The sequence below is a fragment of the Buteo buteo genome, chromosome 10 (genome assembly GCF_964188355.1).
Source record: "Buteo buteo chromosome 10, bButBut1.hap1.1, whole genome shotgun sequence".
NCBI classification, from domain to species: domain Eukaryota; kingdom Metazoa; phylum Chordata; class Aves; order Accipitriformes; family Accipitridae; genus Buteo; species Buteo buteo.
Window position 1 is genome coordinate 23,988,714 of NC_134180.1, and position 22,545 is coordinate 24,011,258.

A 22,545-nucleotide genomic window follows, 5' to 3' on the forward strand; every position below is an offset into this window, starting at 1 on the left:
AAAGTGGCAGAAGTGAGTTACTTTAATTTATTCTAATTTATATAAAAATTGAGATAACGATTCTGACTAACAGTTCTAACCTGCTCTAATGGTTTTAAATGTTTTAGATTCATTTAAATCATGCTTACTATGCCAGAAAATTATTTTCATCAGGTTAGCAAAATGAATTTCTCTGAGTCACCTGCCACTCTCTGCCAAATGTCACATCTTTTCATCAAAACATGCTAATACTGAGTCACGTAGCGAAAAAAAGAACCAGAACCTTATTACACGAGGAGAACAATAAACTTTTCCCTGTCTGCATTCTGAAAAACAGGTAAAATGAGTTGGCTAAAACTTTCTAGGAAAATTAAACTTGAATCAGATGCTCAGCAATCAAAACCACTGTAGTTTGCTTATGTGGGAAATATTGTGGAACCTTAATACAAACTTGTGTTTGCATGCAGTGCCTCCAATTACGCTCTTTGTCGAGTATACTGAATGTTTTGGAACAAGAACCAACCCCAGTGCAGTGAAGGATGTTTGATTTACAAGGGAGAAGAGAACAAACCCACAGATTTCACATTGGAGACAACATTGAGCAAACTCACACCTTTACATGTTGAAGTAATGCAAATAGGGAAACTGTAATATGTTATAAATGTCTGAATCAAGAGAGAATTTTCTTCAGTTGTTGGAACTTTGGCAGAATAGATTGGCTGTTTTGGTTTGGTCAAATGGTATCTCACTTGAGGACAAAGTCTCCATAATCTTTTTTGTAAACTGGGATATTCTTTCTATGGACCCTAATGGACATGGAGCATAAGAAGTGGATGGAAGTGGGTTTAGTTTGAATAGGCCCTAGATGGTGAAGTAATGATGATTGCGTAGTATTTGATAAAAACATTAAAGAATAAATGCCCAGTGTTATCAATGTCTATTAATAATCTATCTAATCTCTTTTGTTTCTGTATGAGAGAGAGCCAGAAAGAAAGGCAGACGGGAAGGTGGACAAGAAAGGCAATAGTATTAAACTTTACTTGTATCCTGACCACAGTCTGAGCAGATTAATATTGGAGAGGACAGTTGTGTGTAATGTGGCATTGAACACTGCTTGCAAGGTAGTCATTTTTGCACACCAAAGGATTTACACAGAAGAATTCAGTGATATTTAATTAGGTGAATTACACTGTAGGGAAACTTCACCATGAGGTGAGTGAAAATCTTTTGAAATGCATTGAAGCAGTTTGCTATTTTCACACAGTTACCCTGCCAGCCTTAATATGCAAAACTGCCACTGAATTCCAGATGGCAAGATATTACCGCACAAGCTGGCTGTGCTGCATAAAGACAGTTTCACCCTATTTGCAAATAGGCAGAATTAAAGTTGACCATTCAGCCTGAACTACTAGGATTTCCTGCATGAGTGCTTGGTTTCTGAAGCTTAACACTGCACTACAGTAGTGCGGCACTTTAGTATAACATTTAGTTGATGGGTATGACTATTTAGTAATAAATATAAAAATGATTGTGTTAACAATAAAGTGAATTTAGTGATAAATTTATTAAGCATATGCATATTCATAGTGTTCAATATACACATTAAATATGCAAGTTATATGGTTTGTATTGCTGAATAGCCTTCTAAACCAACTGCATGAGACTTTAATGGAAATTTGGTATCATTCAAGCCATTTCTGTGTGAATGTAACAAAGCAGACATTTTAGAAGTATCCTTTTGCATTTTGGTTATCACAGTCTAGTTTCACAGTACAATATAAGCTTTTCAGCCTTGAAATCCATTAATAACCACATTAAACCTTCCCATATTGTATGAATTGTCAGGTTTAAATGATTCCTTTTTAAAAACAATTATCTGTCTCTTGCTTCTTGCAGTTTGTTAAAATGCTATGTCAATTTACAAAGACTGGGAGAATTTGGCACAGAAATTTTAGAGGGGGAAGGAACTAATCATTGGTTTACCTGGCATGAGTGCTCAAGTGCGCATGAAGAAAATGAACATTGATTCAAAATATAAATGAAAAATTCTATTCATGTTTAACTTGAAAAACCTTTGCTTCTTGAGTTCTAAGGAAAGTAGAAACTGTTGGTAAACTTGTTAAATAGGTTAAATAAGCTACTTATTAAATGAGAATATATGTATTTTAGAGGACTAATTAATACTTACGGAACGCAGTTCTGCATTGAAATAGCTGGGGAACAATGTTGGCTTCCGGTAGTTTTTGAGGTGCAGTCTTGTCATGTTTGTGATATGGCTGAGAATCCCAATACAATGAGCTCTTGTATCCTTTTGGTATAATACTGTGCTTCTGCTACAAAGATATACTCCTTGGGTTAAATATTTTCCCCCTAATGCCTAAAATAAAATGAAGATGGAACTATGCTCTTCCACACTCCTAATCTTTAGTAGCCTGCAAGGGCTGCAAGTCCATCCTTTTTCCTTTTGTAGGTTATATAAGATAGAGACTCCATTCCTTCCCCTACAATGTATGTAAATGCAGAGGACAGTGAAGTCTAGCTCAGCGAATGTGGACTATTTCTGCCTTAGCCTCTTACCTGTATGCCTGAGCAAAGAATTGATTTAATGCAAATCTGAAATAAACTGTGTGACATTACAGCTAGGTTAGGAGCCCATTGTGCTGGGTTCTGTATAAATACATAGTAGTGGTCAGAGACTGTCCCAAAGTACTTTCAATAGTGAAGAACAGAATGGAGTGGATCATCACCATTTTACAGGTGAAGAATTGAGGCATAGGGAGAACTGTCTAACTTTCAGATATGCCTACAACTTTTGGACACCTAATTAAAAAGTGGAGAATATCTGAAATAGATCAGCAACTAACATGAAATAAGTCCTATTAGAATTACCTAAGAGAAGGTACCTAAAGCATGGGTTACCTTTGGAAATACAGCACTGAAGACTAGGGGCAGTTCCTAAAAAAAGTTTCAACACCACCTAAGGTTGGTTACCTACCACCTCTAAAAAGTCAAGCCATAAGTGATTTATCCAGGATTACATAAGATGTCTCTTGAAGAAGCAAAGCTGCTTTCACTGGCATTAAAATCCTTTGTGTTATTCGCAGAAATACTCTTCTAGCAGTAGGAATAATCTGAACATTCTTTGGAAGGAGATTTTTGGTATTACAGAGATTCTCTGCCGTCTCGCTGATGTTGTAATACTATTCTGTTACTCATATTCTGGTTCCATCTTCTCTGTAAAATTTACAGTAGTCAAAGATCTGACTTCAGACATTTTTAAGACAAAAATAACCATAGAAGGACCAAGCCGTGCATCCACAACATCCCTCACAAATGCACCCATCATGCCATTTGGGAATCCCTATAATGTTATGAAGCGATCTGCAATAATACATCAATGAATGGGGACGGTACTAGCTGAAGCTTCCATCATGGTATTCATAATAAAATTTGAGGAAGGAATGTAAAGTAAGTAACCTGTTGAATGTATTGCTTTTCAGGTGTTCAAAGCTATGAATATTCCTCAGATCAGAAACCCTTCCTTACCTCCTCTAGAAGATATGCCTGAAGCCTATCATGTGAAGATAGCTCTTCTTGGTGCAGGACCTGCAAGTTTAAGTTGTGCTTCCTTTTTGGCTCGATTGGGCTATTCAAACATCACCATATTTGAAAAGCAGGAGTATGCTGGTGGCTTAAGGTAAAAAACAATGACAACAAAGCACTGTTTCCAATGACTGTAGAAAGCATAGCAAAAAATTTTGTGCAAACATAGTTTATACATGATCCCTCTAGATTTACCAAATTAAGAGAGTAGAAAATTTCAGATCTGGGAAACTTATTTTTTATTTAAATAATTCATCATTCAAGTTAAAATAGGTACAGTTACAGGCAAGCTTTAACTGAAACTCTGGTGGCTCTCTCCTATATTCTTTTCATATGACCTCTAAAATTCCAGGGTGCGTGTCATGGTTTAGCCCCAGCCAGCAACTAAGCACCACGCAGCTGCTCACTCACCCCCCCCCCCCCCCCCATCCAGTGGGATGGGGGAGAAAATCAGGAAAAGAAGTAAAACCCGTGGGTTGAGATAAGAACGGTTTAGTAGAACAGAAAAGAAGAAACTAATAATGATAATGGTAACACTAATAAAATGACAACAGTAGTAATAAAAGGATTGAAATGTACAAATGATGCGCAGGGCAATTGCTCACCACCTGCCGACCAGCACCCAGCTAGTCCCCGAGCAGCGATTCCCCACCCCCACTTCCCAGTTCCTGAACTAGATGGGACGTCCCATGGTATGGAATACCCTGTTGGCCAGTTTGGGTCAGGTGCCCTGGCTGTGTCCTGTGCCAATTTCTTGTGCCCCTTCAGCTTTCTCGCTGGCTGGGCATGAGAAGCTGAAAAATCCTTGACTTTAGACTAAACACTACTTAGCAACAACTGAAACCATCAGTGTTATCAACATTCTTCGCATACTGAACTCAAAACGTAGCACCCTACCAGCTACTAGGAAGACAGTTAACTCTATCCCAGCTGAAACCAGGACAGTGTGATTGTTATCTGTCATGGTTTAACCCCAGCCAGCAACTAGGCATGATGCAACCACTCACTCACTGCCCCTGCATCCAGTGGGATGGGGGAGAGAATCGGGAAAGAAAAAAAAGTAAAACTTGTGGGTTGAGATAAGAACAGTTTAACAGGACAGAAAGGAAGAAACTAATAATGATAATAATAACAACAACAATAAAATAACAATAACAATAATAAAAGGATTGGAATATACAAAACGTGATGCACAATGCAATTCCTCACCATTTGCCGACTGATGCCTAGTTAGTTCCTGAGCCGTGATCCACCCCCCAGGCCAACTCCCCCCAGTTTATATACTAAGCATGACATCACATGGTATGGAATACCCTGTTGGCCAGTTTGGGTCAACTGTCCTGGCTGTGTCCCCTCCCAACTTCTTGTGCCCCTCCAGCCTTCTTGCTGGCTGGGCATAAGAAGCTGAAAAATCCTTGACTTAGTCTAAACACTACTTAGCAGCAACTGAAAACATCAGTGTGTTATCAACATTATTCTCATACTAAATCCAAAACTTAACACTATACTAGCTACTAGGAAGAGAATTAATTCTATCCCAGCCGAAACCAGGACATTATCAAATTAACACTTTAGAAAATTATGTCAGGAACCATTTTCCCTTATCCAAAACTTTTAAAACAAGATAAGTACTTGTAGCCCTACATAGTGAAAGAATTAGTAGATTTTTAAAATGCTTTAGACAGATACTAATTTAATGGAGATTTTTAAATTTAGAATGCTTTCATGAACTACCTTAGGCAAATAAAGGTGACAGTGAAAAAATCCATTATGTATGCCTGGACTTGCAGCTTTAGTAAACCATATAAGAGTGAAATAAACCTCCTACAATTCTAAACCTTCAACAAATTGCTGATACTCAAAGGACAGTACCTTTGCAGTTTTCCCATATGGTAAACACTTGGCAGATATTTGCATGGTGTCATGTCCTCTACACTAGAAGATGAATTTTTACCACTCTAACAATGGCTGAGATTGTATCTTGTAACTTTGTTGGAATCCCTAAGTATAAGATAAAATATTTCAGAGACTGACTAGTGGATACCAACCCATTCAAAATCAAAAAGAAATTTTACATATTGAGGATGTAACCACACTAAAGTGTTTACAAAATAAGAAGTGAAAAGAAACAGAAAGAAGGGTGATGCACTTGTATTTCTCATTGCAGCATCACTGAAATCAGTAGACAACCATTAATGAATTTGATCCATAATGTCATAATGTGAAATACTTATCCAGTGCTCTGGAAGATAGAGAATCAATGATGGAGAAGTTGAACGGATTACTTGCATTTTTCCCAGTGAGGTTCAGAAGTATTCTACCTTTTCAGGACATGGTTTAGTGGGCATGGTTGTGTTGGGTTGACGGTTGGACTTGGTGATCTTAAAGGTCTTTTCCAGCCTAAACGATTCTATGATTCTATGATTCTAATTATCAAGGTGTTGATACATAGGCATTTAACTCTGGAGCTGTTTTACTTGAACTGGTTGCCATAGAGGATTGCAAATTTAGTATATGAAATACTTACTCACCTGTTGAGTAGCACGTTTTCATAAATACCAGCTTTAAAATGAATTTTGTTGCTGTAAAGTAGTAAGAAATAATGAGATGTTTCTAACAATGAAGCTTTATTTGGTGACAGGTTAGACTCAGGTTGGGCTTAGCAATATAATACAGTATTTTCTGCAGTTGCTTACAGTGCTTACACTACAGTGCTGCAGTTACCATGTGCTTCCATATTTGAAGTAATGTGATGTTAAGTTGCATCTGTTCTTCATATTTTAAGTTGAATTTAAAATAAAGCATAGTCTGTTGTTTGTTCTACTGCAAAAAGCCTTACAGTAAGTTTTGCCTGTTCCGTTAGTATTCTTAATGGTCAAGCAGTGCATTTTGAAATGTATTTATTTCTTTTGAGTCTTAAAAAGCACATAGCAATCAAGGTCAAATTTTACTTCCATTCATTGTAGAAAGTTTAACATCAGGTTTAAGGGCATCAATTCCTTTTGTCCTTATTTTAATCCTGGAACAGAAGGGAGGCTGGCCTGTGGCAGCAATCATCTATTATTGCATTTGTAAGTCTTTGAAGTACATCTTTTAACAAGTTTGGGTTATTAATGGGTGTATTTTCAAGGCTGCATAAACTATTGCAAATGGCTAACAAGACCAAATTAATTTTGTATTTGGAATCAGCTGTTTGGAAGGGCAGTGCTTGTGCCCTTTTTCAGTTCGCTCTGCCTTTTTTTAAGTGTTTTTAACTAGGATGTTCCTTCACATGCATGTTACATCATAGCTAACTTTAATAATATTGCTACAACAGAAAGGTGTCTCGTGATTGCAGTTCCTGTGGTGCGATATTTAGACATAGCATAAGTCTGTGGTTGTCTGAACATGGCTGAATCTTTCACATTCACGGGGAGGTTTTCCTGCATTTCACCAGTTGTGTAAAATTTGTGCTTTATAGTAGAGTAGGCAGGAGCAGATCTCGCTTTGGTTTAGAGACTGTGAACAAGCTTCACTGCCTGTGCTCCTAGCTATGCCACCGGTTTACAATATACCAAAATATTTCTCTCACTAGGCCAAAGAGGTGTTCCTTGAGCAAAAGTAATTTTAGATCACTGGGAAACACCAAACACCTGTCCAAGCACCTCTAACTTGGATCAGATTTGAGGAAGAGGTGAATTTGTGGGACACCATTCCCATCCACTGCATCCCCCCTGCACCTCTGCCCCGTTTCCTTCTCCCGCTCTGTCTCTCCATTGCAGAGTCAGACTGTCTTCTGCTGCTGAAAGAATGCTGAAAGAAACTGTATCAGAATTATTGATGTACCAGTTGACTTTCATAAAATGCTTATTTTCATGATACATATGCATGCATGTGTCCCCACAGAACTGTGTGTATTTGCATATGAACTTATATGTACATATATGTGGGTATACGCCACAGCACAAAACTAAGTGAATGTTTAATAAGAGAAAAAAACTGTTTACAAATTCTGACAGTGACATAACAGCCAGTGCTGTTCTGGAAGCATGTAATGGAAATTACAGGCCTTCAACAGATATACAGGTGGCTTGGAAAATGGAATTTTCCTTTTTTTATTAGATTTCTTTATTGAATCTTTGTTGCAGAATCATATTGATACATTAGTTTGTGCCTCAGACACCTTTTTACTAAGCATGATCTGTGAAAGTTGTATTATCATGACGTGTTCATTATATCTGGTATTTAGAACACTTTTGACTGCACACTGTTCAGGAAAGGTGAAAAAAGGGCAATATTAGAAATGATAAGGAGGAACACCAGTTTCTTATTGATATAATTAAAGTTGATGCAACTTAAAATAAATAAAATCCTTCTGGGCTGTCAAAGTTAGATGTTAAAGGTGGTGTGGTCACTAACAGTATGTAAAATAAAGCCACAGTGAATCTCTGCTAGTGCTTTGTTATGTTTAATTTGAAAACATACTAGACTGAAGCTTAGAAATATCTGGGGAGAGACTTTCATGCATCCAGACTTTTCTGCATATTCAGGTTTTTTTATCTTCATTGAACAAAAGTATCTAAAATAGAACTTCACTGTGTTTCCTGTAATGCATTTTATGGCAGAGTTTTTGAACTGGCATAAGTAGATGTCATTTCATTGGAGAGAAAGTTCTGTACCAGTAGATAAAAACTGAGATTCTGTGCTGGCACTTCGGTTTTCCCATATAGGAAATCTGTGATTCTGGGAACTTGAAGATGTCATTCCTAATTTTTCCCAGGAGGAAAAAATGCCAGCTAATAAACATTAAGTCAAAAAGCAGACTTGAGATACAAAAGCTGATAGAAAATTACTGACTTTGTCCATCCTGAAAGATCATAAAAAAATTTATGAAGTAGAAATGGAGGAGGGTACAGTTTTAAATACCATTGCTCAAAATAGCATATGCAACACTTTTAAAAAAATGTATGGGAAATTTGATTCTTTCTTATTGGATAGCTTAATGAATGATTGCTAGAAGATCACTTTGCTTTTAATACCCGTGAGATCTTTTCTGAAATGGATGTCTTAATTTTGTTTAGTGTTACATATTCTGGTGCACAAAAGGAACAGAGATGAAGTTCTTTTGGACCCAAGCTTAACATATGTTAAATGGTTACCTAGAAGTGTGGGCAGGATTGGCCTCAAGGTACTGCCTTTCTGGCCTATATTTTTAGCATTGGCTGAATAATGCTATTTTGTCACTCTAACAAGTTAAAAAAGCCAATGGTCAAGCTTCAGCACATTTCCATTCACATACGTCAAAATTAATGAAGGTTTGTTATAAGTATTGCATTTTTAACAAATAAAAAAATCCTTTCTTCCTAATAGCTGGAAGTATTTCACAAGCATTTTTATTTGTTTTAGTACGTCTGAAATCCCCCAGTTCCGATTGCCGTATGATGTAGTGAATTTTGAAGTTGAGCTTATGAAGGATCTTGGAGTGAAGGTAATGAAAAATGTATCCTGTCTATGTATAGCTCAAAGAAAAAAGAACAAGAACTGTGCCAAAGATTAACAGCAAAATGTCATGCACATTAGTAAAGAACGATTAAAAGCTACACTAGACAGAGGCAGGAAGATGCTTCCTCTTGCTCAGGGCATTTGTCTGTCTCCTGTCTGAATGCCACTAGTTTGGAAAAGGGCAATCAATAGTTCTCATCTGGCATGCCTGCATGTGATTAATTGTCTGTAAGAAACAAATTCCTAAATTGCTTTAGGGGTTCAATGTAGCTATTGGAATGATTTGATTTTTTTAATCGAGTTTTTTTCATGCAAGTTTAGCACTACTTAAAACATTCATATTTGATATTTCTCCTTTTGTTCCCTCTCCCTGAGTTTTTTCTTAATGGTTTATCATCCAGTCTTGCATCCAAGTTTATTTTATAATAAAATGCATCAAATTAAAGCGCTAACATGATCATCTATTATAAACAATAACACTCATTCAACTTCTTGGAAAGTAATAGTTATGCATTATTCTGTTAAACAAATGTGTGTTGTTTATAGATAATGGGAACATCTCTTTGTTGTTAATTTAGGGCTTGAGCTGAAGATTTAGGTAGTATTTACAACTGCTGCACATTCTAATAGAAGTTACGAATGTAGAATGCATCACTGTATCAAATTTTTGAGTACCAGGAGGGATAATATATTTTTAACACAATACTAAAGCATTCAGTGAAGCAAGAAATTCTTCTTGGAATCTTTCATGTTGGTTCATATCATAAAAGCAGTAGACCCAAGTGAGAACCTCATCCTGTCCAGGTTTTATAAAAATGCTGGTAAGATGTAAGATAAGGCTTTCAATGCTACAGGTCTATTTTTCTACTCTAAAGGTCCCTTTGCAACCCTTGAAAAGATGGACAGAGTGGAGGTTGAGTTAGGAATGGGGCTAAAATCAGAGCACTGAGGCAATTTTAGACAAAATTGCTGGTCATAGGCTCCTGGGAACCCTCTGCAAAACTCAGTTCCTCAGAGCTCCCTGTTATGACAGGGTCTCCAGAATGGACTGATAGAGCCACCATGTCATCTTGACCTGCAGATCCTCCGCTGTTTTGAAGTGCAGCAGAGAATCTCAATGTAAATTTGCTTCCAAGCTCTGCCATTGGTTTGCAGTTGATCCTTTTGCAAGCTGGTTAACTAAGTACCTTAGTTTTATACCTCTATAAGCTGGAAATACTTTCTGGTGTTTACTTAAAGCATTTCAGATCTGTGGTGGAAGGTGCTGTATTGTGTAAATGCTCAGTAGTGCTGTTTATTCAAGTAATTCTACTGAAATTAGTAAGAATTAGTCAGCTGAATAAGGATTACAGAGCTAGGCCCTAGGAGTATTATGAATCCCCACATAAAATAGTATTGCCATTTAAATTCCTTCATTAGGTTTTCATAACGTATGTACACAATAGGATAAAAAAATGTAATGACAATTTATGGAATGTATTTTGTTGCCAGTGAGGATGTAGTCTGTGTTCTTGAAAGGATTACAACAGTACATGGCTTTTGCACCTCTGATAAAATTTATACTAAATCTCCAAAGACAAAAAAAGTCAGTGCTTTAAGTATTTTACACTGTATTTTACATCTGCCTTTTTTTTCCACCAATAGGAAAAGTATATTAAATGGAATATAGGCAGATTCAATAACAAACAAGACATACAATGACATGAAGACTAGACTGTTAAGATCACAAAGTATAGTGCTTACACAACAGAGCATGACATTTTGTAAAGTGAATACACAAGTGATATAATAAAAACTGGCGGAAGTCATTCAAGTTCAGAGAGTCTAAAGTACGCTGCATTCTGCACACTTGGAGGCCTACCAACTGCCTGATACTGTGTGGGAAAACACTGCTTGGTTTTCTGTTCAGAACCCCTGTTAATGCAGAATAGTGTCATGTCTTTTCTTTATTTCCCTGTAAGAGGCTCATACTTTCACTAATGTTTCTGCAATAACCTAAACTGCTTGTTTTTTGGTTGGTGTGCTGGGTGATCTGTTTAGTGCGTATTCCCTAAAGAAGATTCTTGCTTCCACATCATGTTTCTTACATTCTGATTTTCACATGGGAATAGAACCTTTTGTAGTCAGCACTGAATACAACAATGTACTCACAGTAGAAAACTGCCTTTTTCAGCTTTACTTCAGTACCATGTTCCGTAGACAGGCTTCTCTTGTTTGTTTAGCTTGCTTTAACTCTTTTAGCTTACAGCAGAAACCAAGCTAGCCTGTAGTGGCCCCCAACTGAGGATAATCTGAAGGTACCTTTTACCCATAGCTAGTTTGGGCCACTTGCTTAAATCAGAGCCAGTCTGGCCTTTTAAGCCTGGCTTGGGGGGAAAAAAAATTAATTTGCTTTGTTTGTTCACTGGAAGATCCTGCAAGATGCCTGTATGCAGGACATGATAGAAATTATTTTCACATTATCACATTAAAAGCAAGTAACCTTTAATTCTTTCAGATAATTTTTAGTAAAGGCCTTGCAATGCATGGAATGACACTCCGTACCTTGAAAGAAGAGGGCTATGAAGCAGTCTTTATTGGAATAGGTAAGAAGAGCTGTCTGTCCTGTGTTTTGTCATCCTGAAATTGAATGGCTGTCTAAGAATAATCTGGGACTTGTATCTGTGTTAATAGCATGATGTGAGACAGCTTCAATTTGATGCATTATGGAAGTATGGAATATAAGGAAAATTTACAAACCAGGAAGCTAAAGCTAGCTGTCTTAAGACAGTTATTTGTTAAAGTTTTCACATTTATGTGATTTTTAATTAAGATGAGAATGGAGCTGATTGGGATGATTTATTGTTTGTTTAAATAGTTAAAAAACGGATGAAGTGAAAACTTATTTGTAATTAATTGCCATTTTGGCCTGGAGCGATACACAAATTCAGTTTTCAATTTTTGTGAACAGCTTACTATACCCACATAATTACCGAGTCTATATGTAAGCTAGTGATACCATGCTTGGTTGCTTTTTTCTTTCCTCCATATAAAACATGTAACATCCTTCAGATAGGCTGTAGTGAAATGTAATTATGGGATGGGTTAAAAAAATAAGCTGACTTTGACTTATACCAAAACTGGCATCATAGATCTGTCTTCTCTCATATGCTAAAGAAGTCCCACACCTGCCTGCTATTTGAATCATTGCTTCTTTTTAATGTTAGATTAGAATTGTTATCCATTTACCAGTATTTTGAAGTACAGCTGGACCCATCACTACCATATGATAGGCATGTTGAGCAGGCATTGTTTACAGTTGGTATGAGGCTTAATGCTCTTTATTGATCTAGACGTTGCCTAAGTGAACATAATAGGAAACAAGTTGTCCAACTGTTCCTCCTTCCTATTATTGATTACAGAGATGTAATTCTTAGTACAGCGACAACTGTTGTTTACCATCTGGTTATGCAGTATAATAAGCTTTGCAGGTCTATTCTGTCATGTGATTATAGTACAGAACATTGTGATTTATATAATCCTAAATCCTCACATTGTTAGAGACCTTCCATGTATAGGAATTCTGATGTGTCATATTTTGATGTAATTGTATACAAGGGAATGGTCCAACTTATCTTCTTTATTGTTTTCATCTGTCTTTCAAACTGTTTTGTGAAATCTCACCAATGAGGGATTAATTCATAAATAAACATTTGTTTTCTGAGAGTCTAGCATTTAGGAAAAAATTATCAGTCATTTTTGGAATATCAGCATGATTCCCCTGCATTTCTGACTCAGAAATTTAAAATAACAGTTCAATTAAAGGTTAGCAAAAATGACCACCAAGCACTTCACATAGGATTGGAAAGTTTGTTTTATGTATGTGGGTTTATTTTCTGACCTTAATAAATTTATCCTAATATAAAATATTTTTTGGTTAGAAATACATATAGACAACATTGTGCCATACAGATGCTAGGTAAAGGGACACAGCCAGAATTTTAATAAACAAGGTATGTGAAGCATAATTCTTCTGTAAACCATGTGTTCACTGACTGTATTAGGAAACAGAGGGTATAAATGCTAATGAAGGATTATGTGTTCCTACAAAGTTTTGTTATTGGAAGCTACCTTGCATTAATGATGAAGTTGGTCCCTCTCTGTACCCTCACGTCTGCCTGTCATCTCTCTTTTACAGTACTGTGTAAGACACTGGACAGTAATGTGGCCTTGCATACTGTTAGTGAAAGATGGAGGACAAACCAAGGGATTAAAGATTTCTAGGGTTAGTTATATTAATGCAACAGAGCATTTATAAACTCTCAACAGCAGCAGTTTTTCCATAATGAGTCTGTACTGTATTTCATTTTGTGTTCTTTGGCTACTGAACAAACATATTCAATGAAATGTTGCATTTGATTACCCTGAATCATGGGAGTAAAATAATTAGAGAACACTATTTACATAAAATAGAGGATTTTTTTTTTAAAGGTGGTTGTAACTTGCTTTTGAATGAATCTGTACCTTGATGGGAAATTAACATGGTAGTTTTCAATTTTCCTTATTAGCAGAAGAAAGAAAAAGTGAATGGGTGTGTAAAAGAAGATGAAGTCCCTGTTAGGAAGAGGGAGTACACTGTAAGAGGGTTTTGTCATAGTGATATGATTTTTGAAGAGCACACCTTTAGTCTTGCAAATGATACGGAACTCAAGAATTTGTCCATCAGGATTGTACAAGAGTCCATGTGTGATTCATGAACTGGAAGAGCACTTGTAAATAGCCAGCTGCATAAGGGCAGGTGGAGATGCAAAGAGAAATTTGAAAGCTATTTTCCACACAGTTATGCATCAGGAAAAAGTCCATTGCTCTGTGGGAATGTTGCATGAGGTAGGGAAAGTACACCCCTCAGCTGTGTCTATAAAAGGTAAAGCATAGGTGACTGAGGTTTGATCACTTCTAGCAAGTGACCTTATTGAAGAAAAATGAATAGCAAAAGCTTTTTGTGAGAGCTGTTTGGAAAGGTGTTAAAAGTATGCTCTCGTCAACGTATTTGCTCTGTTTCAGACCTGAAGGGTAAAGAATTCCTAAGAAGTTCACAAAGGGATACAGGTTAACAGCCTTACTCTAAAATAAATAATAATAATAATAAAAAATACTTAGCTTCAAGTCTTTGCTTACTGAGGCATTGAGACTATGGTGGCTTATCTTACCGTGAAAGACTCTCTCCAGCCAGTAGGTCTGGTGCATTTAAGTCACTGTTTAAAGCTCAGAAAAACAACTTGTACCACACCTGAAAATGAACAGATGGCCAGTATGTGTCACGAACCTTTGGCAACTTCTAGGATCTCAATTTGAGTCACACCTTACCTCCATACTATTTTATTTTGCACCATCTTATGTTTCCCAAGTGTCCTGGTTTCAGCTGGGACAGAGTTAACTGTCTTCCTAGTAGCTGGTACAGTGTTATGCTTTGAGTTCAGTATGTGAAGAATGTTGATAACACTGATGTTTTCAGTTGTTGCTCAGTAGTGTTTAGACTATAGTCAAGAATTTTTCAGCTTCTCATGCCCAGCCAGGGCACCTGACCCAAACTGGCCAACGGTGTATTCCATACCATGTGACGTCCCATCTAGTTTAGGAACTGGGAAGTGGGGGCAGGGAATCGCCGCTCGGGGACTGGCGGGGTGTCGGTCGGTGGGTGGTGAGCAATTGCCCTGCGCATCATTTGTACATTCCAATCCTTTTATTACTACTGTTGTAATTTTATTAGTGTTATCATTATCATTATTAGTTTCTTCTTTTCTGTTCTATTAAACCGTTCTTATTTCAACCCAGGAGTTTTACTTCTTTTTCCTGATTTTCTCCCCCATCCCACTGGATGGGGGGGGGTGAGTGAGCGGCTGCGTGGTGCTTAGTTGCTGGCTGCGGTTAAACCACGATACCAAGTAGGCTGTGGCTGTGTGTATAATGTTGTAGAGACTGATGTGGAATTTGGGGTTACGAAGACATACGCTGAACTAGCAAAGACTGGATCCAAGGAAAAGCTTTCATAGTTACCTGGATAAGTGGTAATGAAAGAGATTAATCTGGGCAATGGCATACTGGAAGGCAACGCTGCCCTCTGATAGCAGAACCTCAGAACAAATGGTAGGTGAATCTTAGTCACAGGATTGCTTGTTACCTTTTTTTGCTTTTGGTAGTTCTTTCCTTCAGTTTCCTGTTTTTTGCTTTATCTGAACTGTGTTTCATCCAGCTAGTTCTTAATGCTGTACTTCTGTTTATTTCTAGAGGATCAATAGATGAATTACCTCTTCCCTGTCCATCATTTACTCTCATGTCCTCTCAGTTTCCTCTCTACAAAGATGTATATTTTGCAACATCTGACAGCAGACGTATCTTGTGTTTTACATACAAGGACCCAAGAGATAGACCATTCTTCTGTTTTTCTTCAGCAGTCCTGATTTCAGATTACAGCTAACATAAAGGGTAGTCCATGAATCTCAGTTTCTTACATCAAAAGTAATGATAGACAATAGCACACATGAGAATTTTTTCACATGACTAAAAGGCAGCACCCATACAAAGGGAGGAACAAACTGTTAAATATATTCTGGGAGTCTCAACTATATTTTTTAGTTCTTTTCATTGTCATTTAGCTTGGTGCAATTTCTAAACTTATTCAGTCTTATTTCAATGGGCAATTAAAAATGCCGATTAAGAATTAGAGATGTGGAATCAGAGTACTTAAAATTTTCATTTTAAAATTCTGTTTATCTAACAGTTACATATCTTTTAGTTTTATTTTGTTATTCACAAACATTAATGAATATGAATTAAACCTCCCAATTGAACTTTCAAAGTTTTAAAATTAACCTCTAAACTTATGCATAGGAAAAAAAAAAAAAAATCCTTTCCAGATTTGCTAGATTACACTCAACATGCTCTACCTAGAATCAGCTCTGCTTTTTGATAAGAAATGTTTGTGAAGAATTGGTGATTGAGCTGACAAATCATATTGAAAATTTTGCTATTAAAAAAAAAAAGTCTCGCATCAGTTACTGCCTTCTGTAAACACCATAGAGACTCACGGCAACAGAGAATCGGCATGCTGAGAGCAAAAAGAGAAATCAATGAAGGGGTGAGGGGCTAGAGGAGAGAGCACATGGTCCTCAGAGACAGCAAAGTACAGCAGCGAAGGGTATCTTACGGAGAACAGAGTAGTCTGAACACTTTGTCTTACTGTGTCTCCTGGTTGATTTTCAGGGTAGAATACTTATGATTTTTACGAAGAATGTCTATGTGTATGTGTCTTGCTTGGCTATCAGAGCAAACGCAGAAATACTAGGCTTTTATTACTCACCCTTCTTGAAGTTCAGCTACTTTCTTTGGAAAACAGGATTCTGTGGTTCTGTCTTCTAAGACTCCACAAAGCATTGTATATTCTTTTTGAAAGAGGAAATACAAAACAATTTTTTTTATACAACTATTTAATTGAATGAAAATGAATGACCTAAATATTTAAAGTATTTAAGGATGTTTCATGTGACATTCAGACAAATATATAGAAAGGCTATCACCATAAACATATTTTCTGCAGACTTTTACACAAACCTCTATCCTTATTCTGTAACATTTTACCATAACATAGAGGTTTTATATAACATTTACATTCTCTTTATATAAAGTTCAGATAAAAATATATCTTCAAAGATAGTTTTATTTGGTAAAATATTTTAAAAAATCTTAAGCCCCCATTCCCAGAAATTGCTTAGACACTTTAACTTTAGTGTCTGTAGGCTTAAACTTGCAGCACAAACTAACTTTCTACTTAACTTCTCATTGTAGGGCAAATGCAGCTAGTAATGAAGCTTTCTTGTTTCTTCCTCCATCTTGTGATGTTGAATTGCTATAAAGTCAGTTTTATTGTATTAGGGTATTCAGAGGTTGTATTAAATACTGTGAAATGATAGGTTAGATGAGCATACAGAGTAAATCTAAACAGATTGTTGTTTGGATGTATCCTAAATAGTATATCCTGCTTACAAGGGTTAAAACTGTACCTAAAAAAGAAATAAATTAAATGCCTTGTGGAAAGAACCTTTGTGATAATTGCAGTCATTCATAGTTAATTAACATAGCATTCGAACAATAATATAATCAGATGATTCCATTGATTGCAATGAAATTACACACCAAAAAAAGAAATTAAAAGTCCAAGCATTGATGTACCTTGTTTTTTAAAAAAACCCTGTGAGATAGATTTACTGTCTGTTCCCCAAAAAGTAAGTAATCTCCTCATGCCTGTTATTATCTTCTGATTAACTATGCAGTGCCACCTGGTGTGCAGATGGGAAGAATATTACACATCAAGAGCTCTGTTCACACCCACCCACACAGATATAAACCTACGTGGCAAAAAGTGAACAGATGTTCATTTTGCTTGTGCTACAGCAAAAAATTGTGCATCGTACTCCTGATTCATAAACTAAATTTGGAGGACATGAAATCTGCATATGGGGCCTGTAGGCCCATGGCCAGCACAGACATTTATGGAGGAAATATGTCATATTCAAAATAGTTCTCATTTCAGGTTGTGAACAGACTTTTATTTGTTTGCTTCTCTGGTTTTGTTTTACCTTGTATTTCTGAATTTTCTTTTTCTCTTCACTTGCTTTTTCACTTATCACCTCCAGAGGGAAAAGTTTAGAGGCAGAGTCATTTGAAAGCATATCCAGGATTTATCTGTTGGTTGGTTGTTTTTCAGAATTGTTTTCTGTTGCTTGGCATTTAAGATGTTCCCCAAAATTATGCTTTTAGGCCTCTTTGTGAAGACCTGTTTGGCTCAGAGGTAATGTAGCAAGTCATGTAAAATATAAGGCATCTTGGTTAAAGATGGAACTATAGCACAAGCATTGTGCAGCCTTAGGTTCTTAGGATCTTCAGCTCTATTTTTGGAGGTTTTTTGGTGTTTTTTTGTATTATTTTATAATTTCATAAGTATTTTGACACTTTATAGATGGTACAGTTTTTGCTGCAAGGAATCCAAAGCCTAAAGACCAGATAAACCACAACAAGCAGGGGTGAAAAATAATGTGTTGGAAGGTAGTGCAGGAAAGAATGATGTTGTTGGAAACATGATCAGCTAGATACTCAAAATAAATGTGTGTCTAGCTTAGTTTCTTGGTTGGTTTTATTGATGCTTGTAGACAAGGGTTGTCACTGTCTCAGAATCTTGCAAAGATGGTGCTTTTTACCCAGGATTTTAAATGGTGACAACACTGGCTTTTCAGGCATCAGTATCCTTATGCAGTAAAAAATAATACAGGCTGCAGCGCCAGGGAAAACACTTGGAATTACATTTTATTGTGACAAAACAAACTACTCAAATCCATTTAGCTGCAAAAAGCTGTGAGACTTTGGGATTAGATATAATGAAAATGAAGTCATCGGGATGGGTCATGAAGTCAGAGAGAGCACTTTGAACAGTTTGAATAGCAACAGTGACAAAGAGCAGTGGCAGGATTTGGACAAAACCAATTCAAAGCATTTCATAATTGCCTTACAGTAACCTGAATAATTTTAAAATTAAGATGAAAAAAATTTATTTATTTTTTTAAATAAAGATCCATGAGACGGCCAGTGATAGATGCATTTGCAATTTAGTACAGAACAGGATCAAAACTGCACACTGAACTGCAACTGCATGAAATTAAGTCCCAAGGAAGAAGGTCTACATGAGTTTGTGCAGTCATGTATAGGACTTCTTTATAGTCTGCCTCCTGGAGAGGCATAGCTCATGGCTCACAGCTTGGAGGATGAATGCACTCTTCTATAATAACACATTTCTTAATTTTTTCATGTCTCATGTGGAGAGTATTATAAACAAATTACACCGTAAATTGGTACTAATACAAAACTTGTTAGTCCTCAATATTCACGTTATTCTCATCTTCTGCTACTCTTTAATCTAAAAAATTTTGTTATTAAAAAACAAAAGGAATATAGTTATATTAGAAAAGGAAAGAACCTGTTCTTACATGCTTATAGCAGATGTTTGAACTTGCTTTTATTCCTAGTGCAGCATCTTTCCTGGAGACCAACAATATATATACATCAAAGAATTTTTATGTTTGAGGCATCTTTTTCTACTACTGGCATTTGTAGTAAGCTGTTCTTCCAGTTCTGTCACTACTGCTCTGGATATTGGTGGAACCTTCCTGATACACATCGGAAGCAGTAGGCAGTGGAAAGCTTTTAAGGCTCAGATGCACGAAACAGCTTATTAACTATTAATAGTCTTAGGACACTTTCAAAAAATACTAATAATCTGCCCATGGGCATCCTTAAGTTATTCACTTGCAAATTACACAGACATTCATGCTGTTATTTACTCATCTTTCCTACCAAAAAACTACTTAGCGTAACAATCTCTACTGCACATTTTTTACAAAAGAATTTCCTGTCTCTTTCCAAGATGTTGGACAGTTTCCCTGAAGAAATGCAGATCTAAGTATATCAATTTGATTCATATTGTTTCAAGAAAAGTTAAATTTTATAATATCTTAGCAGATTACTTCATCTAACATTATTTAGCACTTTTTGGGAGTTTATTCAAGCATTTATTTTTAAGCATTTTGATGTTTGAGAAGTACATTAGAAAAGAAAATATTGAACAAAATGGTGATGTTTGATACTGCATTTTCATATTCTGATTTTACACACTTCAGTGCCTTACACTTAAAGAAAAGAGTTTTGCTTGCTTACCTGTTGCTTCTGAAAGTTCACTCCATGAGTCATTTACTTTTATCTTTTAGATGTAGAGTATTAATTATGCTGCCATCTTTTTACTTCCATGTTAACATTTAGACACAGAATGAACAACCATCTAAAATACAGCTGGTAAGTGGGTGCATATCCATTTGCTTTAGTTGAGCTCTCTTTCCTTGTAAGGAGAGTGCATGTGGTCCAATATGTATTTAATGCAATCAGACACTTTTTGAAACGTTGTTCTACCTATTACTATAGGAGGGCTGACAATGCAAAATTTAAACAATAGGTTTAGAAATTCCTTACTTTCCTTCATCTTGCTTATGGAGAATAAAAGGCTAGTTAAAAACTTAGGCTTGTTGCATTTATTTTTTTTTATTTTTAAAGATTGTAAAGGAGTAGGAAGGGTATCAAAATCTCACTTGTTTAGTGCCAATAATTGGTGAGAAGATGGCAAGCACTTTTTTGTGTTAATGAGTAAAGTTTTAAGCAGTCTTCCTGTACACATTTATGTCTCATAAATATAATGTTCCTGAATTCATATTCCTTTCACTACCCATTCAACAAGGCGTGTATCTGCTTGTTGAATTGACTTGACAAATTAAGACAAAACCTGGATTTGTGTGGTAGATTTGCAGTGCTTGTTGAAGGACTTTTAGAGATTGCTTTAGGAAAACTTCTTGCTCTGCCACTTCTCTGCTTCAGGAAAGTGGTCTCTAGGAAGCCACTGCTGGAGGGGTCAAGGCTTCTGTCTGACCTGGTGGTTGTCTTGTGCTTCTCAGTCATCTGCTTCCCTTTTCATCATTGCTTGGTAGTCAGGCCTTTGTTGATCTAGGAACAGTTTGGTATAATGAAGGGCAGCTACCTAATTTCAGGGGAAAATCCTGACAGCTAGGTGTGCTTGAGGCCAGTTTTGGTCCTTCGTGTAACTTGGGGCACACTCACTAGTGATTCTGTTTGTCTGGTTGGGATTCACAGTCTGAAGGCCTTCTGAGACCTGTAGCTTTCTTTGCCTGTGGTCTGTGCCTGAGGGAATCCCTCAGTCCTTCCTTCAGGCTCAACGCATTAATTGAAAAACTTTCCTATTCCAGTGGTATTTGTAATTTTCTTATCCACTACAATAGCTTCTACCATCATGGGAAGGCATGTCCACCACCTTCCAGATCTCTTTACTTTTAATGGGATGGTAGTTTTTAAGGGCAACAAATATCTGAGAAGAAAATTTTACATGTTCACTATAGTAAGTAATCTTTAACGAAGCTGTGTAAATATTTTTGCTGCTGTGTCTTGAATTTTGAGTGGATAGAGATTATCCAGGCTTTTGAACCACTTGTCGTGGTCATGATACTTGAAAATTGTTCTTTACTATTCTAATCTGTACTTTCTGGAGATGCCAGTTGTATGGTTGCTTTTACTATGAAATTAAAAGACACTGTGTGAATACATATGTTAATGATTACTAAGACTGTATATAATTAGGATAGAGTATATTAATATTATAGTATGTGTCACATGGCAAATCTTTTAAAAGAAAGGTTAACAGGTATGCAAATATTTCTCTATTGTGGGTTTGTGTAGAGTACAGGTGTGTCCTATAGGCATGAGATCAAATTTGACATTCCTTGTGCATAAAGTCACATAGATAGTCTTCTATGCATGTTTTATAGTATCAAACCATATTCATTGTCCTTGACAGTGTTTTCTTACACAGGAAATCCTTTGGCTATTTTTCATTCATTTGTGCTAAAAATGTAAGCTGAACATGAATCGTTAGAGAAAGTGAAAATGCATTCAACAGCTAGTATGATGATTCAACATTCCCTCTAATGATCTTTGGTGATTAGTTTCATAGGAAGAAAAAAAAAAAGAATAATGAGAATTTAAAGATCAACAGATTTCAGACAATTAATTGTTAATGTTAATCCTGCCATTGTGTTGAAATTACTAGTTACTTACCAAGTAGAAACTTGTGCTCTATTACTATATTTCTAAGAATTGTCAAGGTTTTGTTTGTTATTGTTTCATTGATGTAATGGAACATGGTATAACTCACTGCAGATTTCTTAGGATTTTTTTTGTTAGAAATAATTCACTGTTGGTTTGTGACTGATGGTAATAGATGGTTGTTTATTTGAGTGTGATTTGTATTTTTAAATAGATTCTAACAGTTCAGTAGATAATGAAATTTCAGTACCAGGTTCTTATTTAAATTGAGATAACATCATTAACCATTATCAAAGACCATTTCTCAACAGTACAATATTTATAGCTTTTTCTCTAATACATTGGATTTTTTAAATGAGAATGGAACATACCTTCTAAAAGAAACAGTTATTCTGATTTTATAGTTAGTATATTGTTTTGAAGTTAGAGAGTGAAAATATCACAATTCATTATTTCAGTATACAGGTGACTTAGACGTGATTGCTTTTCTGTTTGCTGGGAAACACAGGCCTGATTCTGCTATTATGGCCCAATACAAATCTTTTGTAGATGAAAACTGATGGCTAAATTTTTATCTGGGAGTTTTCTTAACCTTTAGAGAGTTAGATAAGGGTTGCTTCAAAACCAAAAAAAATGCTCCCAAGAAGATTTTACATACTTGGGTGACCAAAGAGCAGGTCTTTACATTCTTATGTAGCTTGTGGCTCCCAAGTTTGATATTCACAACTGTACTGTAGAAAAAACACTCTTGGTAGCTAAGGGAAAAGGGGAGGTCCAAAATGCGAAGCATTG

At 36.2% G+C, this 22,545-nt stretch overlaps 1 protein-coding gene across 4 annotated transcripts in view; it reads left to right on the forward strand.

Moving 5' to 3' along the window:
- The window catches only part of DPYD (dihydropyrimidine dehydrogenase), a 371,706-nt gene that overhangs the window by 117,442 nt on the left and 231,719 nt on the right, over window positions 1-22,545 (forward strand). For all 4 annotated transcript variants that reach the window (XR_012652042.1, XM_075038929.1, XM_075038930.1 and 1 more), the window contains exons 6-8: window positions 3,480-3,676; window positions 8,968-9,049; window positions 11,561-11,648. Coding sequence is in view for 3 of the 4 variants with exons in the window: in XM_075038929.1 (XP_074895030.1) it covers window positions 3,480-3,676; window positions 8,968-9,049; window positions 11,561-11,648 (367 nt within the window). In the remaining variant the exon portion in view is untranslated. The remainder of the gene's footprint in view (window positions 1-3,479; window positions 3,677-8,967; window positions 9,050-11,560; window positions 11,649-22,545) is intronic.